Source organism: Bactrocera oleae, chromosome 2 (assembly GCF_042242935.1).
Source record: "Bactrocera oleae isolate idBacOlea1 chromosome 2, idBacOlea1, whole genome shotgun sequence".
NCBI lineage: Eukaryota > Metazoa > Arthropoda > Insecta > Diptera > Tephritidae > Bactrocera > Bactrocera oleae.
This window is the reverse complement of record NC_091536.1, coordinates 16,874,865-16,892,641: the sequence shown is the minus strand read 5'-3', so window position 1 is coordinate 16,892,641 and position 17,777 is coordinate 16,874,865. Positions and strand designations below refer to the sequence as shown.

Below are 17,777 nucleotides of genomic sequence, written 5' to 3'. Positions count from 1 at the left end.
ACATATAAGTACCTAAATACAAATATTTCATATACTTTATCAGTCGATAAAAATTGCAAAATATTGTTGCTGTGTTTTGGTTTTTTATCTCAATATGCATTTAAATTACACACTTCCTCATATTAACATATTTATGTTCATACGTATAACCGCTAAACTTTGTCCAACCTTAGCGCATAATGAATTGAAATACGGAAATATCGATTTTGAAAATCACACCAACACTACCTTGATCACTACCCAAACGATTTTTGCCCCTAATGGCACAAAAAACTCGCCGCGTGCTACAATTAAGATTTGCTTGCTGCCTTTTCATTAATTGTCGATGTTTTTGTTCACAACAATGTTTACTATCGTTACTGATTTTTTGCCTTACATTGTGATATGTATTACAGGCATATATAACGAACATAAGTACGTATATAGTCTATATGTAAGTATGTATCCAGATGTTGATCAATTGAAATTTTCATTGCGCTATTTGAGTGTTTGAGTGGATGCCGCAGCAGCCATGCTAGTATTTGCGCCCTGCCACCACTCCGCCGCATCGCTCCTGCACCGCTATATGAACATATATATGTATGTATTGGACTTACATAAATATGTAGATTGGCGTGCGTGCTCATCAACAATAAACAATTTTATAAATAAACATCGTTAAATGTTGCACGACGCACCGATTCCACTCAAATCCATTTCAATTTTACTGCTCCACCGAATTCGGCATACGCGTATTTGAGTTGAAAAATTACGAAAAAAATCTCATTTTCTCGAAATCGCAATTGCCAGCTCAATGGGGCGATATGTAGAACGATTCTTGCCGCGTAGCAGGAGTGTTGTTGTGTTGCAACGATCGCAATTTTTGAAAGTTCCGATTTGCTGGTAATAAGATGTTAGCAAACGAAAGCGAATATTACAGTTAATAAATGATAGTTTCAACAACATTTAAGATTTCTACATAAGTATGTGTATGTGTATGCGTAAAGTACGCTAAACTTGAAGAAGTGGTGAAAAATATAAAAAAAGCTGTGCTAAGCATTTAAAAAAAAGTTATTGAGCAACTTAACATACATATGTATATGAGTGTATAAATTAATGGATATACTGTGCATTTTTGAGAAATACAGTATAATGCAAATATTACCCGAAATTCTTAACAAAAGAGGTAAGTAATCATTTATTTAATAATGTGTGATTTAATAAACTTCAGAAAAAAAAATACTTAGTTGTAATTTAATATGAAAACTTTAAATCAGTAACAAATTATAGCAATAATATCATAATTAGAAATTGGATTTCATCTAGGCCACTCATATTACACACTAATCGAGTTAACTTAGTATGTCTTTGAAAGAACATTTTATATTATATATGTATGAAAAAAATTATCTCGCAGAAGGATGAAGTAGTCGAAATCCGAAATGACACTATCATTTACGTTGATAACGATATTCTTGAAACTGGCTTAGAAAGTTTAACTCTCTAATAAATAATCAAGATGCGTAAGGGTGATGATATAAGTATGTACATATGAAGCTGCGGATGAGTAAAAAAGCGAGACACCGTTTATTTTGTATATAAGGTGGTATTACAATATTCACCGACCTAATCTTAACGCAATTTTATATATCGAATGTAGACCATATAGAATATATTCTGTATGTAAGCTGATATATGATATTTGAACGTATGTAGCTAGGTTGTGTCGGCATATTTAGTGTATAAAATTTTAAAAATTAAATAAACAATGAATATATACATACATACATAACCCGAAATCCAAAAATAAAATTTTCAATTTTTCAATACATGTTGGATTAAATATACCCTAATATCAAATATTCTTTAGGTACCTACCATTTGCGATGCTAACCAATAACCCAATCTTTTCGAACCAAATCGTTTTCTTTTTTAATTTGTTTATACAAGTTTTTACTATTTAACCGTCATTATTCTCAAGTAGGTTTGAGCAAAAATCCCATTGCCTAAGTCGAAAGTAAACGTCACTCCTCTTCAACTCACAATTGAAAAGCGAAAGTATTTGGTAGGGCAAACAAACGACAAGCGGGTTAAGTCAAATGCATATGTATGTATATGTGCAGCTGTGTTCATAAAAATAGCAGTGCTCATGAGCTGCAACTTTAAACTTAATTTTATATATCAAAAAGTAAATGAATGTTCACAAATTTAATTTTGTTTTAACTTTGTGATTATTTTAAACAAAAACAAATCAATTTATTATTCAAAATGTTGTTAATTTTTTTAAATTATTAATTTAAACAAAAAAGTGCTGTTTACAGCTGTTCATAAAAATAGCAGTGAGTAATGAAAACAGTGGAATTAGTTGAAAAAAACATTGTTGAACTCCAAAAAACTATTTTAATTTGTTTGCTTGGGTTAGTACTTAGTCCATTATTTTTTAATATGGCCTGGCAACTGCGAGGCATAGAATCCACCAAGTCCTGGCAGCGCTTGACAGGGATCCGCTCCCATGATTTTTGAACAACCTCCCAATGCTGTGATCGAGATGTTGGAATAGCATTTGCAACTTATCGTTTAACATCTCCCCATAAGTTTTCAATTGGATTTAAATCCGGAGTTTTTGACCAGTTTGCTTGTATCAGAGAACGTAAATGAATTCTTCAACATTCTCTGTTAAAACGTCCATTTTAGTGGCATTTCCCAATTGGAATAAGAAAACATAACATTTTCTAATATGTTAACATATACAGATCGATCCATGATCCCATCAATCATGAATATAGGGCCCACTCCACTGTAAGAAAAACATGCCCATACCATATTACTAAATCCGCCGTGTTTAACTGTCTTCAAAGTGTACCTAGGATCGTACTCTATGTTAGGTGGACGTCTGACATATTGTCCTGAGCCCTTTCCACCAAATAACACAATTTTACTTTCGTCACTCCATAAAATATTTCGCCACTTTGTAATGGGCCAATTAAGGTGACTTTTGGCGAACTCCAAACGTGCTTTGACATGTCTGGTGGCTAACAGTGGAACTTTTCGTGGATGGCACGCTTTGAGATTTTGTTCTTTAAAACGTCGCCGAATAGCAACGCCACTAACATTCAAGCTTAAGTGATTTTTTATCTTGCTGGACGATGCAAAAGGCTGCGCCCTGCTATATCGCACAATAGATCGGTCCTCATGAGGTGTGGTTTCACGTTGGATACCACGATTTTCGGGCATTTCTTTAAAGATTAAAGCATTATGAATCATTTTAGCAGAACATCCACATATTTCTTGGATGTCTTTATATGTTTTTCCCAGGTTTCTTAGTTGCACTATAATATTTCTTTTTTCAGGAGTACAATGTTTGCCCCTGCCCTAAATTTATTTTACTGTTTTCTAATGTTAATAATAGTCACTAACACAAAACCACTTACTTTTTATCAATTAAACGTCTTAACAAAATTTTTTTGGCATATCAAGATACGCACTGCTATTTTAATGAACAGCCAAAGACTGGTGCTTCTAGCAAAAAGAGTTGTTCATTTGCTTAAATCTCGCAAATCTAACGGGATTTTTTCGTTTCTTCCTTATACAAATACCATTCTACAACAACAATGCGTAGACGTTGGAATAATCGTAACGGAACTTGAAAAAAAATAACATTACTTCATGCATTTCTCGCACTGCTATTTTTGTGAACACAGCTGTATATTAAGGTGGAGCGAAAAACATTTTTTTTTGTGTTTAGCCTGAGGTTAAAATGTGTAGATTATAAAAAAGAAAATTTTTGGAAAAAAAAAAATATTTTAACATCTAGAAAAATTTTAACTCGAAATTTACTTTAAAAGTAATTGGGCCAAAAATTATCTTTTTTTTATAATCTGCAAATTTTACTCTAAAGCTAAGCAAAAAAAAAAAAAATTTTTTTCTCGCTCCACCCTAACGTATATATTCATATAAATGTAAGTATGTATGTATGCCAATGCACGCTTAAGTATATATATATATATATATAATATATGCAATATATACTATATACAAGCATATGTACAAATGCATCTTCTGTCTGCACGCACAACAACAACCCGATTCAAACTGAAATGACAGCGTCTGTGCAACATATGTATCACATCACGGTTGAATTTGTGCGTCTGGTATACTCCTTTAAATATAACCTTTTTTCACAAATGTCAAAAGCAGCAATGTCAAATGTGTTTGTCTACTAAATGGAAGCTGTTAAAATAAAATTTAAAGAAAACAGCTTTATTAGTGTTCTAAAAATATATACAGTTATGATTTTTTTTATTAATATACATATATCTGTGCTTTGTCTCAGACTTCCTCTCGTACTCTCTGTCCTTCTATTGCAGTAACTCCAATTGCTAAATCGAACTAACCGCTTAAACTCCTCTATGCTTTTAATTTTCAAATTATTTGGCGTTTTTTTTTTTTAAATTTTAAATGACTTTTTATTAGACATTTAATTATTAATACTCATCATAAAACCACTGATTCCCGAATTTAGCAACACATATTGTATCGTTATAACTCAAACAATATTAACCGCAAGTGTTAGAGAGAAAGTAGTTCAATGGCCAAAAATAAATGAGAGATGAGAGTAAGCATACTTAAAGATGGATCGGATTCGTAGCAACCATGATAATACTTTTTTGGCAAATAGATCTACTAAGAAATTTTCCCTACTAAATCATGCAATTTAGTGTGGCGCTTGTCTTGCTAGCATTTAGTAGTGGTTTATATACCTAGAACTTCGAATATACTTGTATATACATATATATCAACAGCCATATACACAAAATAATATTTTCTTCAGATAGGCGTTTATAACCTTCCGTTCTGAGATATTTTTTACGTGTATGTTTTACATAATATTTTGGCTTGACGAAGCGCCCATAGTAATGCCATATCTCCCGAGCATCGTACTCTCAATTTCATGCACGATGATTGACATGCAAAGTTCATAGACCTGCTTTAAAGTCAAACCTTGAGTAAATGAACTATTACTGAGCCGAATTTATGGAAATTGCCTTTCAGTGCACTACTTGCCGTAAAAAACGATCATATTTAGCTTGTAAATAGAGGTATTTATGTATGTTTGTTAAAGCGGTTACATACATACTTATTTACTGAACTGAATTAGTACGCGTACTCGTACCGTAGTAGACGACTCAAAACAATATTTGCCCTTGTATGTCATTTGTTGACAGTGCAGCAAACGGTATTGGGTAGCTAATGGGTTGGGGTGTACTTAAAGAGGCACTAAAAGTCAGCATATGCATATATACACGAACATATCTACCTCTACAATTTTATATTTACATACATATATACATATATACGTTTCTTCCAACTATAGTAAATGTGTTGTTATTTTAGTAAATGTTCTTGTTTTATTAATCTTATTTACTACTGTTGTTGCTGCCCACATATGCATGTATGTTTGTTTATATGTATGCTGGTGCTGATGCTACTGTTTTCGCAGCGTTTCGAGCGACGCAAACTCATGCTAATGCCGCTGAGTGCAGTCAATGGTCCGCGAATGCGAAATATTCTACCTACAAACAAAAATAGAGAGTCGAATTGTCAAAGAACAGACAGCAAGATAGAGTAGCTTACCGGGGCAGATCGGCAGTTCGACACACTGATAACTCAATAGAACATGCCTGCAACATATGGCTTTGTGGCTTTGAAAATAAAAAAAGACACCAGAGGTACAAAAAAAAAAACCAATTAACAGTGATGCGGGAAGTAGGGCTGCAAACTGTTGAACTGAAATAAAACAGAAATTTGTACACAGCACTAAAAACCCTATAAGAAATAGGGAACTATTTTCTATATCGGTTTTCGATTTGTAAATTCTCTGTACGATATCTTGCAGTTTTTCAAGCACTTTACTTTTCTTTGAACAATTGGTAATATTTTGTTTAATAGTAGTATTCAGCGTTTGGTGAAACGAACACAGCTCCGATAGCTATTGAATTTAACAATGCTGTCTTTTGAAGTATCGTAGTAGTACAAGGTAGCGGAAAGTTCGATAGTCCACCAAGAGTAAGCGGTATATCTAATAAATGGTCGATAGACGATGAGTTCGAGTCTTGGTTTCATATTTATGAGTTTACTCTTCGGATCCAGCTTTTTATACTCTGAGCAGGGAATATTAAGTTTGCATTTTATTTGTAGCACTCAAAAGGAAAGATCCTATAAACAGGGCTGCAAGCCGGTTTTGAAGCAACCGATTTTCGAACCACCTCTTTTTACTGACGCTAAATTAAAACACGAATCAAACCGCTTTTATTACATAAGTTTACTTGAATGCAACGCCATGAGATGTTATTTTTCACTGTAATTTTAAATAATCGCGTTTGTGTTCTCAGAAGGTTGGCATACTTTTAAAGTGATTATACACAAGTACACAAAAGCTTTTATTTTGACAACAATTACTATACAAGTGAGTGAATACATTGCAAGTTTAAAATGAAAGGAAAACATACAGCAAATTTGGCGAGACACATACAAAGATGCATGCCAACGTTTCAGAGAATATCGTTGGTAAAATTTTGAAGAAGAAACTCCAGAAGCACTCTAAATTAAAATTTCTTTCATTGAAAGTCTACATTTTGTCATGCATGTATGGCATATGTATATAATTAACGCTCAAAAGTTTTTAAAAATATTTTACATGAATTTTATCTCAATTACGAAGCGGTTTTTATTCGTACATACATACATAAGTATGTTTATATATGAAAACTTTTTCGTTTGGCGAAATATCATCACGAAATTTGGTACAGGTTATTGCCTAAGGCGAATAAAAAACTAACCGATCACAGTCCTTTTAAAGAATCTTTGTATTTGTGGCGGGTATTATAGCTTCGGGGCGCCGATGTTCACGTTTTTTCTTGTTTTAATTGATAGTTATTCTTCCAAATTTACTTTAAATTTTTCTATAAGTAAGTGTTCGATAACGAATTAACAGCAACCAGCGAAATGACGCTAGTTCATGAACTATATATTTACCTGACCAATTGATACTTTCCTACAGGGTATTAATATGTGCAGATACATACATATTTATAGATATGTATACTCTTAAGTACATCAACATGTGCTATATGGATGAAATGGGGGATAGTATATTTCTTTTAATTTTCTGAAATTTCCCTACATAAAAGTATTAAAATTGAGTGTAATTGATGAGTGCGATCTGCAGTTGAGTGAGCGATTACACTCATATGCATATTTATATAGATCTTCATCTGCGTGCAAGAGCAATGTTCTGATATATATACATACATATAGTACACATATGTTTGTACCATACATATGTGATGGCTTACGTCCGGTCTGATTTGCAGGCGCAGGCGTATAACGGTAGTGAGCACTAAATACCACTGATCTGAGCAATTGAGTTGTACTGTAGAGTCGTCTGAGGGCGTTCCGCCACCGCAGGAAGAAAGCTATTGCCTTATTGCCTTAGTAGACACGGCATGGATGTGCAGATCGAGAGCGTGTGCAATGAACGATGCTAACGGACAGTTTGGATAAAACGCTACGACGATTAGGAACAAACGGGTGTACGGCGAAAATTCGGACATAGGCGCAAGTACTGATAAAGCTGAAAAGCTGTGTACTCGTGAAAACAAATTGATGTGACTTAGCCACGAGCGTGTGATGAGAGCATTTTATGTGTTTTTTTGTGGTTTGATCAAATGCTTGCGAGTAGCTAATTGAGGAAAATGTGGAAAATTTAAAAGGCGAATATTCGTGTAGACTAGTGGGAGCAGAACTAGCGCGAACGGTTAAATATTTCGAGGTACGGGTATAAAATGTTACGAGCTGCAAATAAGTTTATTGTTTTTAAGTGAAAAAAGTGTATAGACTCATATACTCATATTTGTATGTAGCTTAGAGAAAATTTTACGAAATGAAATTATTGAAATGTTAATATTTGTATATACAAAAAAAAAAAAATTTATTATATATATATGTTTATACATATATCTACAGTGGTGCATAAAATTAAAATTACTTTGGTTATAAAAAATTTGTGGAATGTGAAATAGTAATAACAAATTTTTTGCGGATACACACATTTTATATAATAAACGCAAAATTATATATGAGAAGTGTATATGCTATATTTATATATGTATATACAGTTAAACTAATTCAACTTAAAAGTGCAAAACATACGTATGTTTATACGCATATACAGACTTAAATCTGTAAATACCAGAAACGCCTCTGTTTGTAAAGAATTTATTCGAATCCAGCGGAAAGCAAAAAGCCAAAGACAGGAAGAGTAGCGCACACACCGCCATTAAAGAAAATCACCGGATATATGTGAGACATTTTAATTAATACTAAAATGATTTAAAGATTTAAAGAGCAAAAAATAGAAAGAAAATAATTAAAACGAGAAAAAACACACATATACACAAACGAAAGTATATATATATATGTATGTATATACAAGTATTGTAGTATATAGATAAATATCAAAAATATTACGTATGTTTTGTACTTTCATTAATTTGTATGTATTTTTGTATATTCATACATATATAATATATATTTAAAGTCTACAAGCTTTTGCCAAAAAAGTGAAAAGTTCGAAAAAGCGAAATCCACTCGGTGAAATTATGAATGAGCTAAATAACAAGAAGCAAGAGAAAGTTTTGCAAGTGCCTGCTTAAACAGCAAAGTGCACTGAAAAGACGAAGAAAGTGAAGTGATAGAAAATGTAATGCCTTAAAAGCGAAATTAAAACACAACGCAATGCCAAAAAGCAAAGCAAATGCTAAGAACAAAGGCTGGCACTGTTTTTGTAAAGTTATACGAGTATCTAACTTTATATATGTATATATATATATATGTATGAATGTATATGTATATAAGAATATATATAATATATAAATGATATATGTATATATGCATACTACAATACATACATATATGCATATATGCATGTACATTCATATGCTTTGTTGGTTTTGGGCGCGAATATTCATTCATGCAAAGTTTTTACGTACATACTTATGTGCATACCACTATCTACATATATATACATATACAATACATACATATATGCAACCAGTGAGGAAAATAAAGCGATCAGGGCTAATTAAATTTTTGGTGAACTTTAGATAACAAATAATAAGTATAGCACAAAAGTTAAGTCATTTAATTTTTTAGTACTAATTACCTATGTCATTAATTAACTGAAACTAAATTTTTAGTTTTAAATTTGAATTACACTAAACAATTTATATATATAACCCCTAACCGAATCGAAATTTATTTCCAATGAATGCTGCATATTTTCCGGGGTATTTTAACCCCATAATGGCAGACTGTGTGAATTACTAGACAATTTTCTACAAAAATATTGCATTAAGATGACAGATTACCGTTCGAAAAAATTTAAAAAACAAAACAAATTTTTTCGTTCCTCGCTCATCGAGCTATTAGAGAAAAATTTTGCAAATGACGCTCGGTAAATTTTTTCATTAACATATCGTTTCCACAATTGATATTTCTCCTAGAAAAATATGCTCTGCTTATGCCCGTTCTTATCTAAAGCACGGCTTAGATATCTTAGAACTTCGCAGTTCAAGGGACTGGATGAAATATGAGAATTAGATGTCTAGTCTCTATTAAACTTCGCAAAAAGCGTTGACATCCTGCATGACGTAAATTTCAGCTCGTACTTGTATTAATAATGAACCTCCATCTGCCATCAGTGAAACCTAACCTAACTTAACCAAAAAAAAGATTACCAAGTTTATAAAAAAATTGAACACAATTAACCAAATGAAAAGGCGTTCGAGGGTTAGAATTAGATTAGCTTCTTTGAATGGTGTATCAATTTCACACATGATTTGTATATAAGTCGATTTTGGAACCCAAATTGCGACTTCAAAATTAAATTGTGAAACCGTGGAATACAGGAATTTATAACGAATAAAACTGTATGCGGCACATTGCAAGTTCATGATTCTAAATAATAATGACTGACTTCGTTTACCTTATAAATGAATGAAAAATTTAATAAATCCACCATAATAAGACACTGTTCGTTGTGCTTCGCATTACCGACATACATACATATGTTGATAATATTTCTACAATTTTAAAAGTAACTTAACTGCTATAACACACTAATATCTTATCGCTGATTTGAAAAAAAAAATTCCTGCAAGGTATTTCTTGTTGACTTCGTATGTATAAGTTGTTTATAAAAGATCGAAAATCTGAATAAATCTCGTCTTTTGTTATGATTTCCCCATGAATATTGAACGAAAATTAGTTTGAATAAAATAAGTAAATATATCTTATATATTCGAACATAAATGCGGTTATAAATATATGTTCGAAGCAATTTTATTTATACTATTTTCATAAATTTCAGTTTAGACATTTTTCAAAGTAAATTACAATACAAATTTATATACATACATATATACGAAAAATTTAAGGAAATTTATTGAAACAAAATTGTAAAATAAATGTATTTATGAACAATTGCATAAAAATTCAAATAGAAAGCTCGATTAAATTTACGTCAAACTAGTATAAAATTGCCATATTTTCATACAAATTTGTTTGCATGACTTTGAAAAATCGTAAGTTTTTACTCCTTACGCAGAAAGCAATTACACGCTGTAAAATTAAAGGGCATTCAATAATAAGCATTATTTACAAATCTATAAATATCTGGTAATGCCTAGTCCACATATAGAAACGTGAAACAATCACGTAGTGCCAATGCCATTGATTTCCGTTAGTTCCATTTAAATAATCAAAACCGTGTAACCATAAAAACAGAAGAATTCGGTTATATGTATATATCTAACGGTACGAAGGTTGAACAGGCAATATTGTAAACACTCAATTACACTAATTTCTCCATAAATATACTAGATATAAGTAGGTGGCAAATAATTTTGAACGTGAGCTCGATGTAGTCATTATATATAATAAATATAGTGCTATAATATCACACACACACATACACACATCATTTTCAGGGAATATTGTTAGTGCTAGTATACTTTTTTCTGAAGAAATGAAAAATCTCACGTAAGTTTATTTATTCACGTTTCTTGTGTATGTTTGCACTTCCTTACTTTATAAATGCGCTTTTCCGCCGGAAGTGTCTAAAGTTTACCGTAGCTCATAACAGAAATTCTAATTTTTTATTAAAACTACGTCATACTAGCTGCTTGATATGCATCGTTTTAAAAGTTTACTTTTATTGTTGGCAAAACTTGATTAATTTATGCAACAATTGGTATTGGCTCTCTGCCTTGGTGTTTAAGAATATGCTCTTGAGGTCAAAAAAGTTACTGAAGATATAGTATCGTAAACGGTGGACTGCGAAGCTTAAATTACTTATATTATATTCTATTGATTTATGACCCGACTCATCATTCTTCAGAAGATCCAATGGCGCCTTATACTATTTATATGAATATTTAAACGCTGCTTTCATAATGGTTGATTTTCTCTATTGCAACTCAAAATATAGCAACGATTCCTTAGCTTGCTTACTATAAGCTTTATATTCAGTTCATTGCATTCAGTCTACTTCACTCCACTTTCACTGGGAAATGTTGAAGTGCTTCATTCATTGTCATATATTGTTGAAGAAATCGGGTTTATTATGGTTGTGTAAATCATATATTACTCTCAGTCAAGAATCCAAACCGACACCCAGTTTGTTTTCTTTATAACTTTCGTTGAGTCTTGACCGAGCTTCTTCTTCTTTTTGTGGTGTACGTCATGATAATATTCGACAAATGCCGCGTACTACTCCAAAAAAGCTACCTTCAAGCGACTGAAACACTTTTATGAGAAGTTTTTTTCATAGTAAAAATTGAAGCGTGGTTCAATATGAAACTGACTGAATAAAAAAATTTGTATGCCTGAATTTTTAGGTTCTACCAAAAATGTCTAAATTTTTGTATGCTATAAACTGCGTACATTCACACATTCAAATATATTTATTTATTCATACTGCATTTCTCTGTCCATTCAATTTTGTTGCCTCATTTATGGTTTTGCTTTGAACAAACTAAGCACAATCTACATGCACATATTGCTCGCTTAGACAGAATTCGCACAAATCTCTTTGGTTGGTATGTTTATACACGCACACATAGCTATATAGCAGTAGTAATTGCGTTAAATTGCAATAAAACCGAACAACTGAGTCTCCCCTTCCTTTATTTTAGCTTGCGTTGACGCTGCCTTCTTTTAAATTGATAAAACGTAATTTTCGATAAATTTTTAGTGCACCAATTTGAAAATTGTTTTGTATTTGATTTAATCAGAAATTTCGTAAGCTTAATTGAATCATTACATTGGCAATAAAGGAAAATTTATATTCTCAATTCAAATAAAGTCAAAAAAAAAGATTTAAGATTCCTATCTATTAGTTACCACCAGTGCAACACTTGTCAGCGATACTAGTTTTGATGGTCATAAACTAGATGTAAGGTCATAGAAAAGGCAGTTTCGAAGTAAATTCAGTAGGTTGGCTATATACTACAGAGCTTCACGGCTATAAAAAGATTTATGATCAGCGGCACTCAGTAAGTTACTGATACTAAGCCCGTTGTCCATCACAGATAATAATGTATATGAAAGGTGTTGGTTAGGACAGTGATATTTCTCTATATATATAGCATTATCAATCAGACCCATAAAGCTACTTATATCTGCGCAGGGCAGAAAGGGTTTTTGAAATAAAAAAAAATTGCTTTCAAATTCGTAATGTCAATCGGAAATGGATTTAACAAGTCAATCAGACATACACTCAATTAATTTCCTGAGATTCAAAACAATATGCTTTAATTGCGCCATTTTATAACATAATGCATTTCCTCTTCCATCTATTATTACAGAAACCTTTGAGAAGAACCAACAAATCTATCATCAAAGAATTTGACAACTACATTACCGCAGATAAGGCAGAAGGCTCCAATGTAAATAAATCCTTCAACAGCGATTGAAGCACGACGCAACCGCAAACCAAAGTGTAATCAAAAATACCAACAACAATTCAACATTTACATTTCGAGATTTCCGCTCAAAAGGTGATTGTCGCAACAGATCACGCTGGGGATCAACGCAGCCACGCAAAGTGATCAAACATCAAGCGTTGAATGATAAACGGTAAAAACACATGTTGCACACGATCTACAGAAGTGCGTGCAAATGCATAGAAAACAACAACCACTGTGACAACTGGTAAAATAACTAGGAACAACAACAACACAGCGATAAGCGCTAAAGCAGCAGCAATAAATTAAAAGTAGAAAAATAGAGAGTCTCAAATTAAAAGAAACTAAAGTGGATTTCCGGTGAATCAAGAAGCCGAAACCAGCACAACAACAACGCACAGTGCTCGCAGCATCCGCATGACAAAACCATATACACCGCACATGTGTCAACGTGCACCCCTTGCGAGGTATTTACAAAAATAAACAGGCGGGTGCAACTAAAAATGGATGCAACACGCGACATAGCTGCGAACGTCGCACCAACTGCAACAACAACTATAGCAACTGGCAGGCAAAGGCACTCGAGACGCTGCTGGAGCAAAAATATGGCTGCCACAGTCATAGACGCTGCCGAAACGACAACGAGTCATAAACCACAGCATAGTCGCATAAGTTACAAAAATAGATATCCACGCCAGAGTGGAGTTGCCACGACAACGTGTAGACGCAATGCCACAATCAGTAGCCACGCAGAAACAGTCGGACTTACAACGACAGCAGCAATGGGCGCAGTTTCGGAAGTACTCAAAATTATCTGCCTCAGCATTTTGCTATTTTGCATATTCAACACACCGCATACGGTGTTGGCCAGAAAGCCCACTTCGCAAGAGCTCAACGATTACGACGATGCGGTATTCGAGGTGCAAAAGCGTAGCGAGCAAGAGTTTGGCACCGAAACGGCAGCAGAAAATGGCGACATCGATAACGTGGGCGGCGATGAGACAAACGGTACGCTTAAGAATAATTCCAATGCCACGATCACGGATGGCAGCGAAACGAAATCACCAACTGATTTCGAGCCACGTTTCAAGAATTCAAAATATCTGCCGAACATACACTCCAAACCTTCCGGTAGTTATATACAACTATCGTGCCCGGCAATCGGCCGACCAGAGCCGACCGTAACATGGACGCGCAACGATACAAAAATCTTACGGCATATGGGACGTGTGCGCAAGGTGAAATGGGGTATACATATGGAAGATCTGGTGCCTGAAGACTCAGGCATCTACAAATGCCGCGTATGCAACTATCTCGGTTGCATTGAGCACGCAACGAAATTGATCATTAGTGATCGTGTTAACCACAAACCAATTATATTGAAAGCGCCTATGAATCTAACATTGCCGCTAAATGCGAGCGGCCACATGGAATGTGTCTATTTATCAGATTTGCATAGCAAAAAAACCTGGACATTCACGCCATGCAACAAAACAGCCTGCTCGACGAATACTACATTCCTGAAGAATGTGGAAGACGTAGATATTTTAAATTTCACCAATGTGACGCCAGAAAATGAAGGCTGGTATACCTGCGTCGAAATGAACGGACTCGGTCAGTCGCATAGCAGCGCTTATCTGCGCATTCAAGATCCCAATGTACGCGCCATAGCGAAATCTATGCACGGCTATGAGATATGGGGTATTGTGGCTGTCATGGTGCTGCTTGCATTGGTTTGCATAATCTTCTTCGTGTATGTGCTGCGTAAAGTAAAGCACGAAAAGCTGCTCAAACAACGTATCGAAACGGTGCATCAGTGGACGAAGAAGGTGATCATATATAAGCCACCAAGTGGGGACTCCAGCGGCTCGATGGACACTATGATAATGCCAGTGGTGAAAATTGAGAAGCAGCGCACAACTGTACTGCAAAGCTCCAACTCAGAACCGGCGCCATTTAACGAATACGAGTTTCCATTGGATTCGAATTGGGAAATACCACGTTCACAGCTGATATTGGGCGCGACACTTGGTGAGGGTGCTTTCGGACGTGTCGTCATGGCCGAGGTTAATAATTCAATTGTCGCCGTGAAGATGGTGAAGGAAGGCCATACCGATGATGATATTGCCAGCTTAGTACGTGAAATGGAGGTCATGAAGATCATCGGCAAGCACATCAACATAATTAACCTACTTGGTTGTTGCAGTCAATCGGGCCCGCTCTATGTGATTGTCGAGTTCGCGCCACATGGCAATCTAAAAGACTTTCTCAACAAAAATCGACCACTTGCTGCCGGCACGCTCAAAGATTATGGCGATCAGCAGCATCAGCTACCGTTACCGAAGCACCATCTCACCGAGAAGCATCTCATTTCGTTTGCTTTTCAGATTGCGCGCGGCATGGAATACTTGGCATCACGTCGCTGTATACATCGCGATCTGGCTGCACGCAATGTGCTCGTAAGCGATGATTATGTCATGAAGATAGCGGATTTCGGTTTGGCGCGCGACATACAGGACACGGACTACTATCGTAAGAATACCAACGGTCGTTTACCAATCAAATGGATGGCGCCCGAATCGCTGCAAGATAAATTCTACGATTCACAGAGTGACGTCTGGTCATATGGCATATTACTTTGGGAAATAATGACCTTCGGCGCACAGCCATACCCAACCATCATGTCAGCGGAGGAGCTCTACAGCTATCTGATGTCCGGTCAACGTATGGAAAAGCCACCAAAATGCTCGCTGAATATTTACATGCTTATGCGACAGTGTTGGCACTTCGATGCAAGCGCACGTCCAACTTTTGCTGAGATTGTCGAGAACCTCGATAAACTGCTCTTGGCCAATGAAGATTATTTAGACGTGGCGGTGGCGAATCTGGAAACGCCGCCCTCGTCAAGTGACGACGAGTCGGATGCTGAGTCCCTACGCTATCATTATAAATAAGCCAATAAGCCGTTAATCGGACATATATATAGGCATAATTTATAGATTGTATATACATAATTAAATTAAAATATTAGCATTGCAGGTAAAACATATCGCTCAACGCAATACTCATAACACTTAGGTTAAGTCGACGAAAGTATTTCAATACCCGTTATGTTGCGAGCTCAAATTAGTATATTCAATTACTTATAACATTGGTGTAGTAAGATAGACTTTAAGCAAACATTTATTTAATGTAGATTGTAATAAAAAAAAATATTTATATCACACTTCTTTCAAGAAAAAGTTGTAGAACCAAAGGCAAAATACCAAAAATTAGTTAAGTCATAGGCTACGACCCGTTGTGCAATACTCGTGTAACTCGGCAAATCGGCAGCTCAGCATAGTTATATTAATATTTAATTTATGTTTGTATATGTGGTTACGTTAGGGTTGTCATTATTTATGTAAACTACGCAAAGAAGAGCAAAAAAAAATTATTATAAATATGACGTTTAAGTCGCTTAATAAAGTTTTCGACTTAACAACAAAAAAAATTATCTAAAAAGTATAAAAAAAACTATATAAAAAATAATGCGAGATTTATAAATGTGGTAACATTGTATTATGCGTTCACAATAACAAAATATATTATGACGGTCCTTTTTAAGAACCATCCGAAAGTAATTAGCATTTATAAGACTTATAGTAGCTTATAACAGTAGGGTATATCGCACCTGAATAAAAAGAAACAAAAACTGAAGCAGTAATACAAATAAAATATATTAAAAATTAAAATACTGGAAAATTAGCGGTCAGCAGTGGATGATCAACAAACAGCTGGCATAATTTTTCATTCACGCACATACACTTTTGTATTGAATTCCACTTCAATTTTTTGTGGTTGCTCACTCAGTACATTTTTTTTAACAAAAGGGCAAACGAAGGCGATTTCGTTTAAAATAAAACCGCTTCAAGCTACCGCACATACATATTATTTTGTTACTATACATTAGCTGTTTTCTATAAGTATACGTAAAATTTTCGTGAATGGCGAAACGAATAAACAACTTGTATAAATTAAATAGACTGGCATAAATCCAATAGACTGGCATAAAACAAGTAGAAAATTAATAGGTATCTACTTTAGGAAGATTTCTACACACTCTTTGAACTTTGTTGTTTTACTCTCATAAACATTTTTTGACAAGAGAGCAGAGCTTAGTCATAGCGGACAGCGAGTAATGAATCGTAAAGATTATTATACGAGTATATACGCACTGAACTATAGTATTTAAGTGCCTTCTATGTATATTTTTATTACTAATTATTATATTTTATATCGAATAAGCAATTTAAATGTTTAACCAAGTACTCTAGCACGAGTGCACAATATAAATTGATGTATGTATGTATGTAGTAAAAAGTCGAGCAATATCAATAATTAAATGCTTTCAATGTTAATTTTTTATGTAAGTGCCATTCTAAACGGCGAAATAAATATGCAAATGAATTATTTAAGCAAACAAAAATACGTTTATTGAGATTTTAAAATTGAAACAGTGAAACTATTAGTTGAATATTTGTATTTTCGTAATTTTTGCCGAACATATACATACGTGGTATTCTTAAAATTAAGCAAGTTGAAAGATGGTCTAGAAGTTCTCTAACAGCCAAGATATCAATAAACCACTGATGAGATGTTGTAAATCTCCGATCACAGAGGTATAAAAAGTTTGGTGCGTGCTAGTAGCTTCTACCTGCACTTTTGCTAAAATGGGTATAAGTCTCCTGTTTCTCTGACAAGTTGGATTTCAGATAGCGATTTCTGGTTGTA

At 34.2% G+C, this 17,777-nt stretch overlaps 1 protein-coding gene across 3 annotated transcripts; it reads left to right on the top strand.

The window, feature by feature from the left end:
• Positions 1 to 796: 796 nt before the first annotated feature.
• htl (heartless) lies at positions 797 to 17,472 on the top strand. 3 transcript variants are annotated; one of them, XM_036378022.2, is made up of 2 exons: positions 797 to 1,165; positions 12,906 to 17,472. In XM_036378022.2, the coding sequence occupies exon 2, from the start codon at positions 13,508 to 13,510 to the stop codon at positions 15,956 to 15,958; it is 2,451 nt and encodes an 816-aa protein (XP_036233915.1). In that variant the 5' UTR covers positions 797 to 1,165; positions 12,906 to 13,507; the 3' UTR covers positions 15,959 to 17,472. The 3 variants fall into 3 exon arrangements, with proteins under 3 accessions (XP_036233915.1, XP_014090108.1, XP_036233914.1); XM_014234633.3 differs by lacking the exon at positions 797 to 1,165 and adding an exon at positions 7,399 to 7,810; XM_036378021.2 differs by lacking the exon at positions 797 to 1,165 and adding an exon at positions 7,901 to 8,340.
• The last annotated feature ends 305 nt before the right edge of the window (positions 17,473 to 17,777 follow it).